At 39.3% G+C, this 19,890-nt stretch overlaps 1 protein-coding gene and 1 non-coding gene across 2 annotated transcripts in view; both read right to left on the minus strand.

Annotated features, from left to right (window-relative positions):
- Nucleotides 1-19,890, minus strand: part of EXT1 (exostosin glycosyltransferase 1) — a 310,066-nt gene that overhangs the window by 49,464 nt on the left and 240,712 nt on the right. Inside the window, exons 2-3 of the mRNA XM_026689602.2 lie at nucleotides 6,420-6,513; nucleotides 1,683-1,790 (exon numbers count right to left, since the gene is read on the minus strand). Coding sequence (XP_026545387.2) covers nucleotides 1,683-1,790; nucleotides 6,420-6,513 — 202 coding nt within the window. The remainder of the gene's footprint in view (nucleotides 1-1,682; nucleotides 1,791-6,419; nucleotides 6,514-19,890) is intronic.
- Nucleotides 9,248-9,354, minus strand: LOC148131538 (U6 spliceosomal RNA). Its single transcript, XR_015749107.1, has one exon. It is a non-coding gene; the product is annotated as a U6 spliceosomal RNA (small nuclear RNA).

A 19,890-nucleotide genomic window follows, 5' to 3' on the forward strand; every position in this document is an offset into this window, starting at 1 on the left:
AGACATGAGATTAGCACCAAATTCTTCAAAGCAGATTTTTCCAAGGGTTGGGAGAGAACAATAACCCGGAATAATCCAGTAATTTGGCTTCTTTCACTAAATGCAGAGAATGAAAGGAAATGAAAGAGTCTTTGTTTTCCCCCCACAAAAAACTATGACAGAGGTTGACTTAAACAAGGGAGTTACTCTTCCCTCTTTATTGCATGCAAGGGTCTTCATGGGATTGAGCCATATAAATTGCATTTGCCTTTCCCAATCTGGTGCCTTCCAGCTGTAATGTTTATGACTCTTCTTAAAGCAGGGATTTCCAAGCCCTTAAGTGTGGAAAGTTTACTTATTTAGCATATGGCAGGGGTCTTCAAACTTGACAGCTTTAAGACTTGTGGACTTTAACTCCCAGAATTCCTCCTCCAGTCATGTTAGCTCAGGAGTTCTGGGAGTTGAAGTCCACAAGTCTTAAACTTGCCAAGTTTGAAGACCCTTGGTGTATGGCAAATACATGGACTTCTAGTGGTTCAAATGTTAATGTCCCGTCCACCCAGCCATTCCAGGACAGGGTGGTTTATGTTGGAAAAATCAGACATTGGGCCAGTGTAAGCTCTTGATGGACATTCGGACACAATGTGGTGGATATTTTGTCAAGGAGCACCACAATCACACTGAGGGTAGAGACAAGACCCCACTTGAACAAGGAGTCCTGGCAGACACCATGTTGGGTACGGATCCTGTTCAGAGTTGACCAATGCTGGTGAGGAAGGTCAAAACCCGGCACCTTTTGTGTAGGGTCATCTACGTAACTGCCTGGATCTGGGCATTCAGCAGCCCATTTGGCTTTCTGCACTATGTGTTGATGTCAAAGTTGTTAGACAGCTGTTGAGGGAGTGCCAGAAAGGAACGTTTTTGGTAGGGGAACACAAAGTTAAGAGAAAGAGAAAAGAGATTGGAAAAGTCTCATATAGAAATAACTGAGGATCTTGATTTTTGTACACTTCTATATGTAAAACGGTTAATCTACATCTCCTGGATTAATGTTACACCGCCTAGAGATGGGCAGCCATATATGTGTGATCTATCAATCAATCAAATTTGGATCAGAACTTAGTTATCTACCTAATGTCGCACTTTTCAAATTTCATGGCTCAAAGCAATTTATATCTTCTGTAACATTGTAAAGGCTCATAAAATACTGCAGATATTTCAACAGTAAAACGTGAAGTTTAAATATGCACCTTGAGTGCTTTTTAATATTTACAAGCTGAATCTGAAAAGAGGTTAGAATTACAGATAAACACACGTGAGACTAATATGTAGGTTGCTGATTTAGGATGAAAAGTATCAGAACTATAAATATTTTGATATTGCAAATCACTTTTGTATGGCAAGAGCTTTCAACTTTAGGTCTTCCACACACCTATATATAAAAATATATTTAAAAATATCAGATGCCGCTACATTTTTAACCAAGACATTTGGAAGCTGGAATGACCTTCATGTCAAAAAGTGAATAATGCTTTATTAAATGAGTTAATATTCACAATGACACAGACAAAGCCTGGCCGATAAAATCTCTTTTATGGCCATGACCTTTTGGATATAGCTTTCCTGAAAGTAGAGAAAATGGCTGCTGTGGTCAATTCACTGGATGAAGGCCACTGTTTTCCTGACAGTCACCCACTTCTTACCTGTAATAACAATCTCTCATCTCCTATGACGGCAGCTTGATTCCAATTAATCACCTCGGAGAATGGAAGTTCCCATCCATTGCTGAGCATCACAGGAATACAGGCAGCCTGCATAAAACAATATAAGGGGTGGACAGTTTCAAGGTTCAATTGCAGGAATTGGGTATGTCTAGTTCAATGGAAAGAAGAACTACGGGCGACATGATAGCAATAGCACTTAGACTTATATACTGCTTCAGAGTTTTACAGCCCTTTCTAAGCGGTTTACAGAGTCAGCATATTGCCCCCAGCAATCTGGGCCCTAATAAAGGAGAATATTTGTAGCTCAGGGTTGAAATGTGGCGCTCTCTGAACTTGCTTGTTTTCTTGCAGACGTTTCATTACCCTAACGAGGTAACATCATCAGTGCTAGCAAAGAGTATGGACAGTCTTAGGGATTCTTTGGTTGGGCTATTTACTGATGGCTCTTTGGTGGTTTCTTGATTGGGATATTGCTGTTGGGATATTGCAACTTGACTGTTGGTCTGAAGTTGTCCTTGGAGTTAATCTATGCTGATCTGAGTGCTGATTCCTGATAGAGATGCTGGAGTCTTTTTCTCTTTTGGGCTGGTTGATTGTCTCTTTTGCATAGTCCATAGATGTTGTTAATGTCAATGTGTCTATTGATGGCTGATTTGTCAGGATGCCAGGCTGCTAGAAATTCCCTGGCATTTTTGGATTTGGCCTGGTCTAGGATGGTCACATTCTCTCAGTTGAAACTATGGTTAAACCTTGAATGATAACCCATGGATAAGATGATCAAGGAAAGAAAGAAAAAACTAGACAATTTGGCCAGCATAACCAATGACAGAAGATGTTGCAGGGTTGTATCCAGAGGTGGTATTTTGCAGGTTCTGACCAGTTCTGGAGAACTGGTAGCGGAAATTTTGAGTAGTTTGCAGAACCAGCAAATACCACCTCTGACTGGGCCCACCCCTATTTATTCCTGAGTCCCAGCTGATTGGCTGGGTCCTCTTTTGTTGCCCTGCACAGGAGAATGGAGCTGGAAAGCAGCAGCTTAGTGGGGTGGAGAGGGAATGGGATTTTGCAGTATTCTTCTCCTGGAGTGGGGTGGGAATGGAGATTTTACAGCATCCTTCCTCTGCCATGCCCACCAAGCCACGCCCACGGAACCGCTAGTAAAAAATTTTGAATCCCACCACTGGTTGTATCCCCTTTGTAGTTAGGGCCGAAAGCTAATGCTAGGGATAGATTCATAGAGGTTCTCTAATGGAAGAGAATGTGACAGCTTTTCGTTCAAACCTGTGTGTGGACCACAGAAAATTACATGGGAAAATAAAATAAAAATAAAATGAAAATAAAAGTAGTGTTAAGATTAGGGTTAGGTTTCCTTGGAATCAGAGACGAGAATTGATATTGGAGATAAGAGTCTTAGAGATTCTCTAAAGAAAGACATTGTGACTGCTTTTCTTCTGATTTCTTTGTGAACTACAGGAAAATGCATAGGAAAATTCCGTTGCCAATGAAAATGAAAGAAGAGTTAGGAATAGGGTTAGGGTTAGGTCTCCTTTGACTCGGGGCCAAAAACTGATTTTGGGGATAGTTTCTCAGTGATTCTCTAAGGATAATGACATCTTTTCTTTCAGACTTCTGTAAGGATAGCAAAAGTAATAGTTTTCCATTCAGACTTCTTTATGGACCATGTACAATCCTTGGGAAAATCCTATTGCCAAAGAAAATTAAACCAGGCTTAGGTGTCCTAGGAGTCAGGGCTGAAAACAGATGTTAAGGGATAGTGGAAAAAAGAAGTGAAATGCATGTTGTGTGAATTGGGTAATTCTGCTTTCTATATTTAACTGTGCAATGTTCAGTATCTTTTTTGTAAAATCCTGGTGGATCACTGCATTGTCAAGCATAGAAGTTATAGCCGCAAGATAATTCTCCCAAACATGTCTTAGATGGAGTGGATAAAACAAAAAAAAAATGTTTTATTTTCGTCATTTTAATTGTCCTGGAGCTTCCTTTCCCTGAGAATGCCTAACAAACAGAAATTACTGCTTAAGAGTTATTTAGCATGCAATAAGAAAATCTAGGCTAATTTTATAAACCTGTAATTCCATATAAACCTCAAAGCCCCCATGGACTGGACTGCTAAAACTTGAAACATGTTTTCCAATTCCACTTCAGTGGAAGTGTAAAAATTATAGTGTTAAGTCTTCAAATGAGTACATCTCAGTTAAAAAAATAAAACAAAACATCCAAATCTCTTGGTGGAACTTCGTATCTTCCGAATATGTGATAGGTCAATATTATTTTCTGGCTCTGAGAGCCAATATATGGTAAGTGATGTATATTTTCAGCAAAAAAAAAAACCTTCACCATCTTTGCTCTGAAGTAACTCTATTTTTCCAGTGGTCTAAGGCAGGGGTAGGGAAACTTGGCTCTTTTATCACTTATGGACTTCAACTCCCAGAATTCTTGAGAATTCCTGAGGCCTACTGGTTTTTCAGTTGTGGAGGAAATCAATTTTTGACTTGAATGGGACTATTTAATATACAAATGTAGGACATATTTCCCCCACAACTGAAAAACCAGTAGGCCAGGGATGGGGAACCTTTTATGGCTCACTCAGGAATTCTGGGAGTTGAAGTCCATAAGTGATAAAAGAGCCAAGTTTCCCTACCACTGGTCTAGGACAATCCACCTTTAAGGAAATATAACCATATCTCTTGATGTGTGTCCCTGCTAATCTCTCCTGAAGAAGAATGGATGAAGAAAAACAGAGTTGGAAAGGACTTTAAAGGTCATCTAGTCCAGGGTGCCCAACCTTTTTGGCACCATTGACTGGTTTCATGGAAGACAATTCTTCCAAAGACTTGTGGGGGGGTGGGGGAGGTTTTGGGATACTTCAAGCACATTACATTTATTCTGAACTTTATTTCTATTATTATTATTACATTGTAATACATGATGAAATAATTATACAACCCACCGTAAATGCAGAATCAGTGGGAGCCCCGCCCTGAGCTTGGCTTCCCCGCCCCTGCAACGATTGAATATATCATAACTATTTCATTGATTGGTAATGAGAAGCAAATGAATGAAAGTTGGAGGTTTTTGCTGGTTGAGTCAAAGAACTTCAGAGAGGCTTGTAAAGGGGAAAACCGAAAGAAAGAAAGAAAGAAAGAAAGAAAGAAAGAAAGAAAGAAAGAAAGAAAGAAAGAAAGAAAGGAAGGAAGGAAGGAAAGGAAGGAAGGAAGGAAGGAAGGAAGGAAGGAAGGAAGGAAGGAAGGAAGGAAGGAAGGAAGGAAGAAGGAAGGAGGGAGGGAGGGAGGGAGGGAGGGAGGGAGGGAGGGAGGGAGGGAAGGAAGGAAGGAAGGAAGGAAGGAAGGGGAAGGAAAGATAGTTCTATGTTGAACATATGCAAAGCCAACGTTTATTGGACCCTTAGTTGTGTGTCTTTATTTTCCCCCTTTATAAGCCTTTGCAAAGTTTTTCAGATCAACCCGCAAAAAGCTCCAACTTTCAGGAGGGTGCGCTTTTAATCACCAATCAGTGAAATAATTATGGTAAATATACTCAATTACATGCATGGTGTCCTCCTCCAACCCCTCCTCCTCCTCCTCACCTGGGCCCTTTCAATTCCCCGATGCTGCTCCAGCAGGCTAAACACACCAGTGTGTGTGTGTGTGTGAAGGAAGCACACTCTCTTGGAGGGCAAATCCACACATCCTCCCCTCTCCATGTGCATCCACTTATCCTCTCCATATATATGTGTGCGAGCATGTTTGCATCATGTATGGAGGAGGGAGGGAGAGAGAGGGAGGGAGAGAGGAGGAGGAGGAGGAGGTTCCATTCGTCTCTGGCATTTGGCTTGAGGAAATAACAGTATCTCACTCATGGTGAATTGTCCTAGAGGGCAAGTTGCCTCACAGAGAGTCGCCTAAGGCAAACTGGCTGGGGTGAGCATGTGGCAGTGAGACGGCGGCTGTGAACTGCCCCATTCTGAGCTGAGGCAGTGATGCTAGCGTTGGGAGGTGGCTGCAAACACAGAGGAAGCTTTATTTGCTCACCTGCCACTCACCTCCAGATGTCCCAGTTCCCAGTAGGCCATGGACTGGTACCAGTCCATATCTTGGGGGTTGGAGGTTCCTATTCTAATTAAACCCCTTTGCTCAAGCAAGACATCCTATACTGGGGTGTCAAACTCGATTTCATTGAGGGCCGCATCAGGATTGTGTTTGACCTTGGGGGGGGGGGCGGGCTGGGCATGACCAGCTTGACGTCCCTCGTGTCGGGGGCGCCTGTGGTGGCTGGAGCACTCTGTCAGTGAACATGGACTGCCGCAACCCTCTGCGGCAAAAATGGAGCTAGGGAGAGTCGCATGCGGCCCTTGCGAGTTCCGTTTTTTTCTGGCAGAGACACCACGGGCCAGTCCTTCATTGTTTCTAGGGAGGCCCTCTGGGCCAGATCTAAGTACCCTGCGGGCCAGATCTGGGCCGTGGGCCTTGAGTTTGACACCCATGCCGTATACTATTTCGGACAAATAACTATCCAATCTCTTCTTTAAAATCTCCAGTGTTGGAGCACCCACAATTTCTGAAAGCAAGTAAATCCACTGAAATGTAATTTCTGCTTTGCTCTTCCTTTCCCTGACACAATATTACCTAAGACAGAATTTTATGAGAGAGAGAAAAAAAAAAGCTTAAATAGAGCTAAAATGTCCATAGTTTTTACCTGCAGGGCCTCCAAGAACCTGAAGGACCCAAGCCTCCGGCCCCGGGGGACCAGACAGAAAGTGGCATTGTGCAGCATTTCACGATAATCATACCTAAGGGGAAAAGAGAATAAAATAATTAATTAATAATGGATCCCAAGATAATTGTGCATGAAAATATAAACATCTGGCAGTGGACATCTGTTGTTAGAATAATTTCTGGACAATTTCACATGTGTAAAGTGGAAGTAACATTAAGAAGAAAAAAGAGTGAGGCAAAATGTATGAATTAATTTTTTGAGTCCATGTGTTCAAGCAGAGTATATGGTAGGAGCACCTTACAATTGATTCTTATTTTAAAAACTAAGGAAGGAAGGAAATTCATCCATGACCTATAGAATAAAAAGATCCAATTTTTTTTTATTCAAAATGTATATTGGGATGATGATGATGATGATGACGACCAACTCCTAGAATTTCCTAGCCAGCATGGCTGACTGGGGAATTCTGGGAGTTGAAGTCTACATGTCTAAAAGTGGCCAAAGTTAAGAAACTCCTGTCTAGATATAGCTTAGTCCTGTGATCCTATGAACAACACAGGCTAATTTTCAGATGCAAACAAGTATGAATATGCTACCATATGCTGTTTATCATTACTTTGACTGCCATTGCTTACATTCTTACTAGGGATTTTCTGAGTCTGCATTTGAAAAAACAGTTGGGAATAGAAGAAGCAACTCACTGGCACACCAAATCAGGATCAGGATAATTTTATTTCAAAATCTATTTTTCATTGGGAAGATCAGCAATTACAGTTCTGGATTACACAACTTTCTATTGGTCTATACAAAAGAGTTCTGTTTGGTTTTAAATCAGTAGTTTGGTGAACTTCTCCATTATTACTTTTAAACTATGAATATTGGTTTAGTTTGTCATTTGAACCCTGCCAATTGTGATTAATTCAATAAATTGAACTGAATCACACAAAATCTTGATGTGATCTATGAGAAATACATGATTTTATATTTTGTAGGAATAGCAGCACTATTGTTGGAAAGATTGTAGTTTGAATACAGGCTTGGCCGTGGTTAAAGTAGTCTATCAAAATCAATGGACAAATTTAGTCCATCGATTTTGATCGTATACTAGTCTATCCTGCACCTAATTTTGTCTATCTAAGGACAAAGAAGGGTTAGAATGAATAGAATAGAATTCTTTATTGGCCAAGTGTGATTGAACACACAAGAAATTTGTCTTAGTGTAAATACTCTCTGTATACATAAAAGAAATGATGCATTCGTCAAGAGTCAAGAATCACAAGGTACAACACTTAATAATAATCATAGGGTACAATAAGCAATCAAATACTAGGAAACAGTCAATACAAATCGTAAGTATACAAGCGACAAAGTTACAGTCATACAGTCACAAGTGGGAGGGGATGGGTGATAAGGAGTGATGACAAGATTAACAACAATAGTAGTGCAGAATTTGTATTAACTGAACAGGGTTGAGGGAATTCTTTGTTTATTTGTAATTATTTATTTATTATTTGAATGAATCATATTGTGCATATGGGTCAGCAAGCATGAATTCAATGAGAAAGAGGGACAATTCTTAATGTTTATCTGCCTTATAACATAACAGTAGAGACTAAATAAAAATAAAAATTGGCAACAACATAAAGTATTGTTCCTCCAGGGTTTCTCAAAGTTAATGCATTCAGCAATACCCGACTTTCTTTTAAATTTCAGCGAACTTTTGCAAAAGCTTTTACCTCTCCCCCCCAAAAAACCCTCCACATTAAATCCCTAAAAGTTTCAATTCAGATTGTAGCTAATGGTACTTTTGGCAAACCTGTAATGATTTGGAAACGTCCAACTGCTAAACTGATGTCAAGAAAGCCAAGATTAAATATCTCTTCCACTCTAACTTGAACACCGATACATTTATTTCTCCAGAGACTTTTGTAAACTGCAAATAGGTGCTACTTTGACAGTTAAAACCATGCAGCAAAATTTACCCAACCCTAATAATCTCATTTAATCATAGCCTAGAGGCACCATTTAAAAAAAAAACATTCTTCTTTTTGTATTGGGCAGGGGAAAAGAATAGAATATACAGAAATGGAAATTCAGCTCTATTTTTATATTTATTCTCCTAAAAGATACAAAGACAGATGTGAGCTAATTTTGATAGGACTTATCACTAGGAAGTCAGACTGGTTTAAACAAGGGTGTATAACTTGCATGAAAAAAGGCCCTTGAAATAAGTTAAGACGAACTTCATGAAACCCAATTAAACATTCCACCTTTCTGTTATTTAAAACTACAAAACATCTAAAAGAAGGGGGGGGGGTGTTCTCACTATCTTTTCCTCTACTATCTTTAATGTCAGTCTTTAATTTCTCATTTATGTCTGCACAAAACAAAATTTCATTCCAAAGTTGATCAGCCAATTGTTCAAGTTTCCCCAATCACATCTTTAGTGTAGCATGAAAGAACTGACAAATATAGCATCTATTTTGAGACTGACTGTAAAATAACCAGAGAAAGGAAAAGACTTTATCTGCTCCTATTGCCTTTAGGATTTCAGTATAGAACAGTCAAAATGCTACCATTGAATTGTAATTTAAACATTTGTATGCTGCTTTCTGTTGTTAAGAAAAAAATCTTGATTATTTTTTTTAACATGGCGAAACAGGGATAAATGATGAAGCATACAGGGAAGAATAGAAAACTCGATCTAATTTATAATCTGAATGACATTTAGTTTATATCAGATTTAGTGTTGGCTCACTCCTTTGTTCTGGATCTCATTTCCAGAGTCCTTGGAAAGCCTCTTAAAAGGCCATCTTTTATTGGCCACCATACCCTACATCATTCTTGCACAGTTGTCATGCTAATCTGCTCTATATTGTTCCAATTTTAGCATACAGGCTGTCCAAGCAAGCATAACTTGAGTTTTCCTGTTTTAGCATCAGCCTGATGTGTAGATGCTCTCAATGCTTCAGTAAAAGCATTAAGCTTGGCTGCCCATTTCCACACCTCATTGCAGCCTGCAGTACAAATACAAGGTAATGTGACTTTGAACTAAGCATGGCTCCTGATGAGTACATTGATCAAACACTGCAGTTTTCTTGGGAGCAGCCACTGACTTCTTCTAGCATGCGTTCCCAACTTGCCATTTTTTATCCTTCAGCCCTGGGATTTTTATCCAGTTGCTAACTAGGCGCACAATGCCCCCTGTTTTTAAACAAGAATAAAAAAGAAACACAATTGTACACCTAAAGCAGTGTAAATTGTTTGCAATCATTCTGAAGTGTTGTAGACTGTCTACTGAAGTTAAAATATGTCATTTTATCAGGCTTCCCAACAAAAGCTCTGCAGTAAAAATAAAATAAAATGAAAGTGACCTGCATTCTGCATTGTGGAAGAATGCAGAATACAGAATTCTGCGACCTGTTAGGTTGTGCAAAGCAGTGATCACCAACCAGGGGGCCGGGGACCACTAGTGGTCCACAAGAAAATTTTGGTGGTCCACAGAGAAATGTCACCCCCAAAGTAATTAATCCAGGCTGCATGGGAACAAAGGCTGCGCCGCCCACATGGCCCACAGGAACACAAGACTTGTGTCGCTTGCATTGTGAATATGAGGTAGTGAGAGGAAGGGGGAAAGGATGGAGGGGGGGAACTTGCCCCACTCGCCCCACACACCTGGCCTGGCCACTGGACTGCTTCTTTCCGCTTCTTTCTTCTGCTTTTGGCTGCACGCAAGGAAAGCAGCAAAAGTCTTTCTTTCTCTCCACCAGAAATGAGTCTTTGGGACCCTGCAAGGCATCCTGCTTCAAGAGGCTGCGCCATTCTGGCGCAGTTTGGGGGAGAGAAAGAAAGACTTCTGCTGCTTCTGCTGCTTTCCTTGCATGAAGCCAAAAGTCTCTCTCTCTTCCCCCTGAGAATGGAGCTGTGATCCCAAATAAAGAATGATCTATCAGTAGGAAAACAGGGCGGGGAATTTTCCTGCAGACTTTTTTCCCAGCAGCGACCGTCAGTCAAAATTCATATTAGTGGTCCCCGGGATTAAAATTATGATTTTGATGGTCCCTGAGATCCAAAAGGCTGTCGACCCCTGGTGTAAAGGTCCCTGAGGTCCAAAAGGCTGGTGACCCCTGGTGTAAAGGTATAGAAGCGTATTTTCTTTTATTCTGCAACAGTGATGAGTTTACAGGAGGAAAAGGAAGAGGAAGAGGAGGAGGAGGAGAAGTAGTTTGCTGCTTCTCAATCACCTTTTTCCTTATACATCAAAGATCTTCCTTTTCAAGATACACTGCATGGAGAAAAGTCCCAAAGGTGCTTTTTTCAACAGACAAGTAGACTTTCTGGCTTTTCTTTAAAGATGTTTTTGCTTCTCATCCAAGAAGCTTCTTGGATGAGAAGCGAAACATCTTCAAAGAAAAACCAGAAAGTCCAGTTGCCTCTTGAAAAAAGCACTTTTGGGACAACCATGGCCTGGATGAGTGAGAATCTCCACAGGCATTTTGCATGGAGAAAAGTTTTCTGTGCATCCAAATATTTCTCACTAGGATCTATATGCATTAGTCCCATGTAAAACACACTTAAAAGTTTAGAAAAGCTACAGATTTTAGAAAGGGACATTTCTAGCAGCCATGTAAGACCTTCCAGACACAAAAGCAAAAAAAAAGCAAAAAATACTGTTATTTAGCACTTGCATTATCTCAACTGGAAACTGATAATTTTAGAACTCTATCTAGGGTTAATTTAAAACTGGCAATCTTTGAAATGTTCAAAGAACAATGCGATAGCAATCTCTAGTCTGAAGACTCATACAATTGGGGGAAGAATGAAGCTCAATGAAGAAACATTACCAGCTCGGGCCTAGGCACAAACCCCCTAAGCTCAGATAATATGGAATATTTCCACGAGAAGAAAAAAGATATCCCTGTCTTTTTAACAGGTTTTTTTCTCTCTCATTTCCTGGTAAGTTTTGAACGCTGCTGAAGAAAAGGAGAGAGCGTTTTCCAAACCTATAAAATGTATATTAGTCAGAGATCCTTCAAGGTCCTAAAATGCTGGTCTCCAAGGAAGGAAGAAGAATTTTTTTACCTCCACCCCATTTCAGAACAGTACAAAGCATTGAGTTTTGAGGAAATAGATGAATAGTCTTACATCCTTGTTATCCAAAGTGATTGATAGACACTTTTCAGTGTTGGACCAACCCTTCTTACATATTTTTTTTTTGTTTTACTACTTTGATCCTTTAGGAGTCAGGAGCACATGCTTAGGAAGAGGAGGATACTTGAAAATCCATTGAATTAAAGATCAAAGGGATCTAGTCTTGCTACCTACATGACTCTTCATTTTCTTTTTTGCTAAGGATACCACTGGTTGCAGTCTACTCAGTATTTTTCAGTAGTGAAATCATGGAATCTAAGTATCAGCTTGGAAAAGATGATCCTTCCTTCCTTCCTTCCTTCCTTCCTTCCTTCCTTCCCTCCCTCCCTCCCTCCCTCCCTTTCTTTCCTATATCCCAAATTGGGTTTTGCACTATTTTCTGGTCCCTTCTCTCACACCCCAGGTCTTGGTTAAAGGCCTCTGGATCAGATTTGCAAAGCACACTCCGAAACATTCTTCTTAGCTGTTGTGATCTGATCTCACGCTAGGAATCCTTCATCTAAAAACGTAGTGCGCTGATTAATTATGAACTAGTAATTAAATTAGAAATTCCAAGAGAGAATTCATCTGATACATGAGGTAACGTTCTCACACAGTCAGCTGAAAACTGTATGATAGCAGGTTTGACTGTTACCAAAATAAGACACAGATGGAAATTGAAGCTCTTGGAGCAAAAGAGAATCGGGCAGTCTTTACATGCTGTGAGAAAGAAAATAGCACAAAAAAAAAAATTAATTCCGTTTCCACACAAAGCGTAATCACTAGAATTCTTTTGTTACAGCTTCCCAATTTGTTTTTTTCTGAAATATTTCAGAAGTTCTCAAATTCTTGTAAGATCGCAGACCAAAATTTGCCTGTAGATTACAGATCAAAATTTGCCTGATGCTGTAGACATTCATTTGTTATATTAAAAATTGAACTATCATTCTTAAAAACATGTCTACAAGAAGAACCAGCTTTGAAATATGGCATTATTTATTACAGGTAGGCTTCGACCTAACCACAACTGAGCCCAAAATGTCTGCTTTAAAGTAGAATAGAATAGAATAATAGAATTGGAAGGGACCTTGGAGGTCTTCTAGTCCAACCCCCTGCTTAGGCAGGAAACCCTACACCACTTCAGACAAATGGTTATCCAACATCTTTTTAAAAACTCGTTGGAGCATAAGACAGCTTTAAATGAGTTTTGTCCAATTTTATGACCTTTCTTGCCACAATTAATTGAATCATTACAGTTCTGAAGTTGGTAACATACGTGTTAAGTGATTCTGACATTCCCACTGACTTTGTTTGTCAGAAGGTTGCAAAAGGTAATCATGTGATCCTTGGGATACTGCAACCGTCATAAATATGAGTCAGTTGCCAAGCATCCGAATTTTGGTCATGTGACTGTAGGGATGCTGCAATGGCCATGTGAAAAATGATCATAAGTCGCTTTTTTCAGTGCTGTTGTAAAACTTTGAATGGTCATTAAATGAACTGTAGTAAGTTGAGGACTATCTATAAGTTTTAAAATTTAGACTAAATGTCTAAGGAGATTCTCAGTCTTCCAGGTCATGGTTGTCCCAATGGTGGTTTTTGAAAAGGCAACTGAATTATCCGTATTGTTTTTTCCTTGAAAATGTTTCAGTTCCCATCCAAGAAGCTTTTTCAGTTTTGAAACTAAGAAAACCCAGTTTGCCTTCTGGGATAAAAGAACCTTTGGGATAAAATCTAGGCTCTTGTTACTTAGAAGAATTCACCCCCAAATATCCCCATGATAATAACAAATGAATTCAGAATTGTAATTTATGAAGGAGTTCTACTTAAGGAAACACAATATGCTTCCCCCTCATGGATCTGCTTAACGTTTGAATCTGCTGAAATTAATGGGAATAATCTTTCACCAAGGTCCCTTTTGTGAAAATCTTAGTACACACATCTTATCAGATGTATGCACACACACACACACACACCCTGATGAGATAACAAATATTTAGGACATTCCATTTGACAAAAACATTTCTCCTGCTGGACTAACATTTCAAATACTCCCAACCTATATTAGTTCTTTCATATCAGGTGGAAGATCTAAACATTAGCAAGAAATTTTTGAAATATCCCTATTGCCTGCATTTTTTATCGTGCAAGCTGTTCTTTTAGAGCTGAACAGAAGAAGAAACTTATACGAGAATCTCAAAACTCATATATTGTGTAATTTAAGGGACAAAAAAAAGGTCAAATGTATTCCCAAATAATCTATATCACTTGCTCACAAAGAATTCTTTCTGCAAGATAACATTTTCTTCAGGCTTAACACTGATTGATTGAATAGTCATGAAGGTTTTGTGTTTTATTTATAATTAAACCTTAAATCTGCGGAATTGTTAAGGTACAGAAGTATCTCAGTTATTCTGCTGTGTGTTCAAGGTAACTCATCTGTAATTCTTTTCTCACAGCTGTAGACAAACTGTTGGAGTACCATAATTTGCATATTAATAATAATAATAATAATAATTTGCATTAATCCATTATGAGATGCATTTAGGTAGCATAACACCACTTTCCGTTTCTGGGGTAGTGGAATTCTAAAATACCAAAAAGAGTTATATCTGTAGAAAGAATAAAAAGCTATATAACATATTATTATGAAAACTTCTTTCACTGGATGGAAGAGAAAACTTGTTTCAAAATTAATCATGATCAATTCTTTAAGCCTTCTACTGCAGCAACAGTAAGTAGAGGATTACCAGATACTCCCTTTGTCCCTGACAATTCTCTGTCTACCTGACATTAATTTAAATTTTAAAATAACCATGGAAAGTTGGTACATTGCAATGAGCAATTGTAAGCTAACTTGTAGCATTATTATCTTCAGAAATCTCCTAGGCAATTTTAGATATTTTGAGTGAATAGGTTTTGCAGCCGTATGCCTTGTTTTAAATGAGGAAGGAAGGAAGGAAGGAAGGAAGGAAGGAAGGAAGGAAGGAAGGAAGGAAGGAAGGAAGGAAGGAAGGAAGGAAGGAAGGAAGGAAGGAAGGAAGGAAGGAAGGAAGGAGTGTAAAAGACTGAGTATAGAAGCGGTGGTGGTAGGGAATATCCAGGGAAGCTAGAGAATATGGTGGGACCATAATCAACCATTGCAAGTCTTTTCCAAATGTGCCTTCGACCTGCTTCCAAAATTTCATTTCTACCACCAGCTCACAAATATTGCTAACTTCGGTATTAGAGTCCTGGAACTTGTCGGGTCATTGTGTCTTCTGCAAATTAATTGATTTAAGAGAAGCAAAGTGTGAGAAGGTTCGATTTAGCCTGTAGAGTCTCATTCTGCAGTATTTTGACCATTATTCCTATCGTATATGTGGTGGTGTCATGATAGCGACTCTTAGGATTGCTCATTAAAAAAACAAGGCGCTGGCTTGCTTTTGAAAGGTACTCAAAGAAGCAATAGGTACCAATTCACAAAATTCTACAATCGATGGAAGAAGATATTCACTTCTTAATCATTGGGGCTGTATGTCAATAGCCTTATAATTACCAGTAATTTTCTTTCCAATATAGGTGGCAAGACTGTGTATCAAGCTTTTAACACCTCAGAAGTCTCCTCCTGTTCATCCCAGACTGCTCCATCAGCCTTCTCAGGACATCAGCTAGTACAGGAGTTCCCCAACCTCCAGGCCACAGTCCAGTACCAGGCTGTGGCCTATTTGGAACCAGGCCATGCAAATGGCGGGCAAGTGCTCCTGCCTCGCTCGCTGCTTGCACAAAACCATTCCCTCTCCCCACACCAATGCTGCAAAGCTAGAAAGTTTGGAGACCACTGGACTAAGGAGAAACTTTCTGAGAGTGAGAACAATCAACCAATGGAAGCTTGCCCTCGGACGTTGTGGGAGCTTCATCACTTGGAGGCTTTCAAGAAGAGATTGGACTACCATTTGTCAGAAATGGTGTAGGGTCTCCCGCTTGGGTGGGGGGTTGGACTAGATGACCTACAAGGTCCCTTCCAACTCTGATTATCTTTTAAAGACTAATAGACATCAGACTTGCCAAGCCATAACACTTTAAGCAACCCAGATAGATTCTGTCTGAGTACACCAGAGGTGGTATTTAGCAGGTTCTGACCAGTTCTGGAGAACCTGTAGTGGAAATTTTGAATAGTTCGGAGAACCGGCAAATACCAACTCTGACTGGAGATTTTACAGCATCCTTCCCCTGCCACGCCCACCAAGCCACACCCACAGAACCGGTAGTAAAAAATTTTGAATCCCACCACTGGAGTACACATTCCAAACTTCTCAGTAACAGCTCATTTGCTTTGGAATAGCCTGTCCCTTCTACCATCACCTCATAAAGTAATGAAAATTAAGGGTTTTTTTTCCAAGTGGGTCTTCAAGACAGAAGGGACAAATAGTAGAGAAAGCAGCTCAGGGAGATAATTGTTTTACTTAATTTGGAGGCCCCATGCTAAGCTGTACTTAGAAACACCATTCAGTGTGGCCTATGCAATGTATGTACCAGGTTTTACTAGAAGCATTTTCAAATTTACCAGAATTGTAGGAGGAGACAGCATCGACAAATATGCAAATAAATAAATAAATTCTGCCTTCTGAAGTTGATGGAAATAGCCTTGCTTGCATTCCTGTGCCTTACTTCATTCCAGAAGAATCTGTCACACATTTTATTAGCTTTCAGGCTCTTTTCCACAATGATTAAGTGGTGCATGCTTCCAGCTATAAACAAATGGCCCTATTTGTAATCAATTCTAATTTATGCACAGTTTAATTGAAATATCCCTCCTTTTTACCACCCGTAGCTGAGAAAACATACACGACCTCATCTATCATCCAGGTGTAAATGCAGAAATGCTGTGTTGGCACTTTACCATGTTCTTGTAATTTCCATTTACAAGATTGTACAATCTCTTCTTTTTCCTCCTCCTTCTTCCTTTTCCTCCTCCTCTTCCTTCAAACTTCTTGGAATTCCTGAGTCTTTACTATTCCACCCATTACAAACAGCTGGCAAGGGTTCAGCTCAATTTGTTAAGACATAACTCACATATTTCCAGCATTTAAGGTTTTCCCCTTCACTGAAAATACCACAAATTTAAGAAACTACTCCTCCCTCTTCCTAAATATTGTGTGGCTCACTCCTAAACTAATTTGAACACTGTTTTTTTTTTTAAAAAAGGATATCTGGTCATTTTGTTCCAAAATAACCATTATTAAAAAGGGTTTCTTTTGTTCAAAATCAAAGACTTTAATCTCCAGTAAATAAAGAATAATATTTTTGCAGTAAATAAGGAGATCCATGAATAATCTATTATAGTGGTCAGATTGGTAGTCTTCAAAATATGTAAATGTGGGGTTCAGTTTTAAACCACAGCCCTCTTGAATTTTATCAGTCTAATCCTTTCCATTCAAAGCACACATAAAGGGCATAAGTACTGTACTATACAAAATTAGAATTAGAATTCTTTTATTGGCCAAGTGTGATTGGACACGCAAGGAATTTGTCTTGGTGCAAATGCTCTCTGTATACATAAAAGAAAAGATAGAATGTCCATATTTTGCAGAATATTTCTAATGGAGCTCCACATACCAAGTATATATAACAGGGACCTTCAAACTTGGCAACTTTAAGACTTGTGGACTTCAACTCCCACAATTCCTCAGCCAGCTGTGCTGGGAGTTGAAATCCACAAGTCTTAAAGTTGCCAAGTTTGGAGACCTCTGGTATAAGGAAGCCTAATGCATGGAGCAGGCAAGCTTCAATGAATCGACCTTTTTGGGTTTTTTAGCAAAACATCATAATCCACCAGCCAGAGCCTACGCTATATAAAGTTGTCTAATATTAAAGAATGAGGTACTTCTGATATTGACTTTTGCCAGCCAGCTGTCCAATGTAGCAGTACAACATATTCTGTAATGTCAACGCTCTTTCTGCAAACCTGCAGATCTCACGAAAAAACACTCTTTTACCAACAAAGCATTGGGATTCATTATACATTCAACAGGTGAAGTTATTAAATACTGATAGGCAAATGACAAGGAAAAGTAGAGATTCTCAAGAGCAGAGCATGATACCTAGTAAACACAGCCAAGCCGTGTTCATGATCACACTAACACCACTACCTTCATTCAATTTGTTATTAAATTTGTACGCTTCTCTCGTCTCCCTACCAAGCAATTCTACCCAGTGGTATCTTCTCCCAGTCTGTTTTTTGTTTTTTTTTTGCTCCAATTTCCTAATCCAGCATGTAACAAAGAAATTTTCTGAAGAAAACCCAACCAATTAGCAATCAGGCATGACCCTGCTTAGCTTCCCAAATCAAATGAAGTTAGCCATGTGCTACCACATGCTACTATAGCCCCTTTTCTTGGTTTTTTTTTCCAGGCTATAAAATTTCAAGATTTCCTGGTTAACTAATTTGCAAGGAACGGCTTATGTCAAGAGTCCAGAAATATCGCAGAGGAAGGATTTTTTTGATTTAAAATGTATTTTTTTTAAAATCAAATTTATTTTAATAAAATGCTTTTGGAGTAAAAATCTATCTAAAGATAGTGTTCTGTTTTAAGATAAATTAATAATTTAGTTTATTCAGCATGAAACGGAGCTTAGTTATGTAGCATGAGACTGTATATTTTGCAATATTTACATTTTTGGTAAACCCATTCAATGAATCCAAGCTCTGCAAGCTGAGATAACATGCACTGCATTGATGCATTCACACAATTTCACAGTATGATTTATGAGATAAATCATAAAAACAAAGCTGAGGAATATTCCTTTATCCCACTGTTTTGCAAATCTATGTACACTTCAAATTGTATGATTCAGCGAAGAGAAATCCATCTGTATCACCAGACTCTAAGGGTGAGGAGGAAGGGCAAGCAGTAAAAATGAAAGTGAAATCTTCTAAGCAGCTTATAAATATAATATTAAAGAGCACCTGTCATTTCAGATCCATCATGGCAGGGTCTTTTAGCGGGCATCCCCTCACCTGCTGCCTGCCACATCCCTCACCTTGTTGTGTCATTGCTGCATCAGCAGCTGTCCCATTAAAGTGACTGGGACTGTCGGTGAGTCAGAGAAGGAGCCACTGCGTGACAGAGATGATAGTTGCTCTTTAAAAATCACGATTTAAATCGAGTTGATTTAAATCAAGCCTTTTTACTAGTGATTTAAATAGTGATTTCTATCGACCTGATTTAAATCAAATCCACCCTGAGAGAAAGCAAGAATCGAACCCAAACCAAACCACCCTGATTTTGTGCCACACAATGTCTGGATGGCTTCTTCTCCATAAAGCATCTTGCCTTTTAAATACACTTTCAAATCACACTTGGCAGTGAAGCACAAAGTGAGGTTTTGTAGGAAAGTCAAGATCTCAGCTCTGTGACAGAGCCACAATTCTCAAGGAAGGCTTCTGAAAGCCAAATTGGACTCTCACACCATGACCATTAAATTGGCTGTCTGGATTCATGTTCAATGTCATTTAGGGATCATTTTGCACTCCCACTCCACACCATTGGTAGAAATTTCAAGCCACTTTCCAGTTGGGCTCCAGTTCTCATGAACAGGAAAATAAGTTTGGAAGGTGCAAATACATAATTGGAAAACTTTCCCCCCCCTTAAAGGGCTAATTGATTTCACAGGTGTTTAATTATCATTTGCTGTGAGATAATACCTTGTAGTGCCATAAAAAATGGATTTAATTTTCGAGTACTTGCAGAATCATTGCCAAAGCCAAGTTACAGCTAAAGCAAGATAATTATTCTATAAATCAAACCCACTGCCTCCTTTCTTTGAAATTTTTAATACTCGGCTATAATGATATCTGATGACCTTGCAACCAACATAAAAAGGATTTTTGTGCCAAGTGCTGAGACAGGCATGCGAGAATTTCTCTTTATCCAGTTCATTAGTGTTGGATTAGTCAACCATTGCTTGATGCAGACAACCCAAATATACCATGGTATGAGCAAAATGGTAGCATACATATAGCTGATGTTCTGAAGTTCCAAAGGAGACTACAGAGTCAAAGCAAATGAATTCTGAAGGCACAGGGAGAAAGAAGGTTAAAAGATTCCAAGATTCTACCTTCTCTTCAGAAAACAATTCCATGAAGACCAAAAATTACTCAGTGCGTTGGAATGTGATCAATATGAAATGTTGAGGAAGGGAATGAAGACAAAAAGTGTAAGGACAGGAAGAATAAAATGGAGTGACCTGGATGAGGGTACTTTGAGTAGCAAAACCAGGGGTGGGATGCTACTGGTTTTGCCCAGTTCTAAAGAACCAGTAGCTCTGAAGAGCAGCA

This window comes from Notechis scutatus, chromosome 3 (assembly GCF_049901735.1).
Source record: "Notechis scutatus isolate UNSWTSFEM ecotype Mainland chromosome 3, rNotScu1.2, whole genome shotgun sequence".
NCBI classification, from domain to species: domain Eukaryota; kingdom Metazoa; phylum Chordata; class Lepidosauria; order Squamata; family Elapidae; genus Notechis; species Notechis scutatus.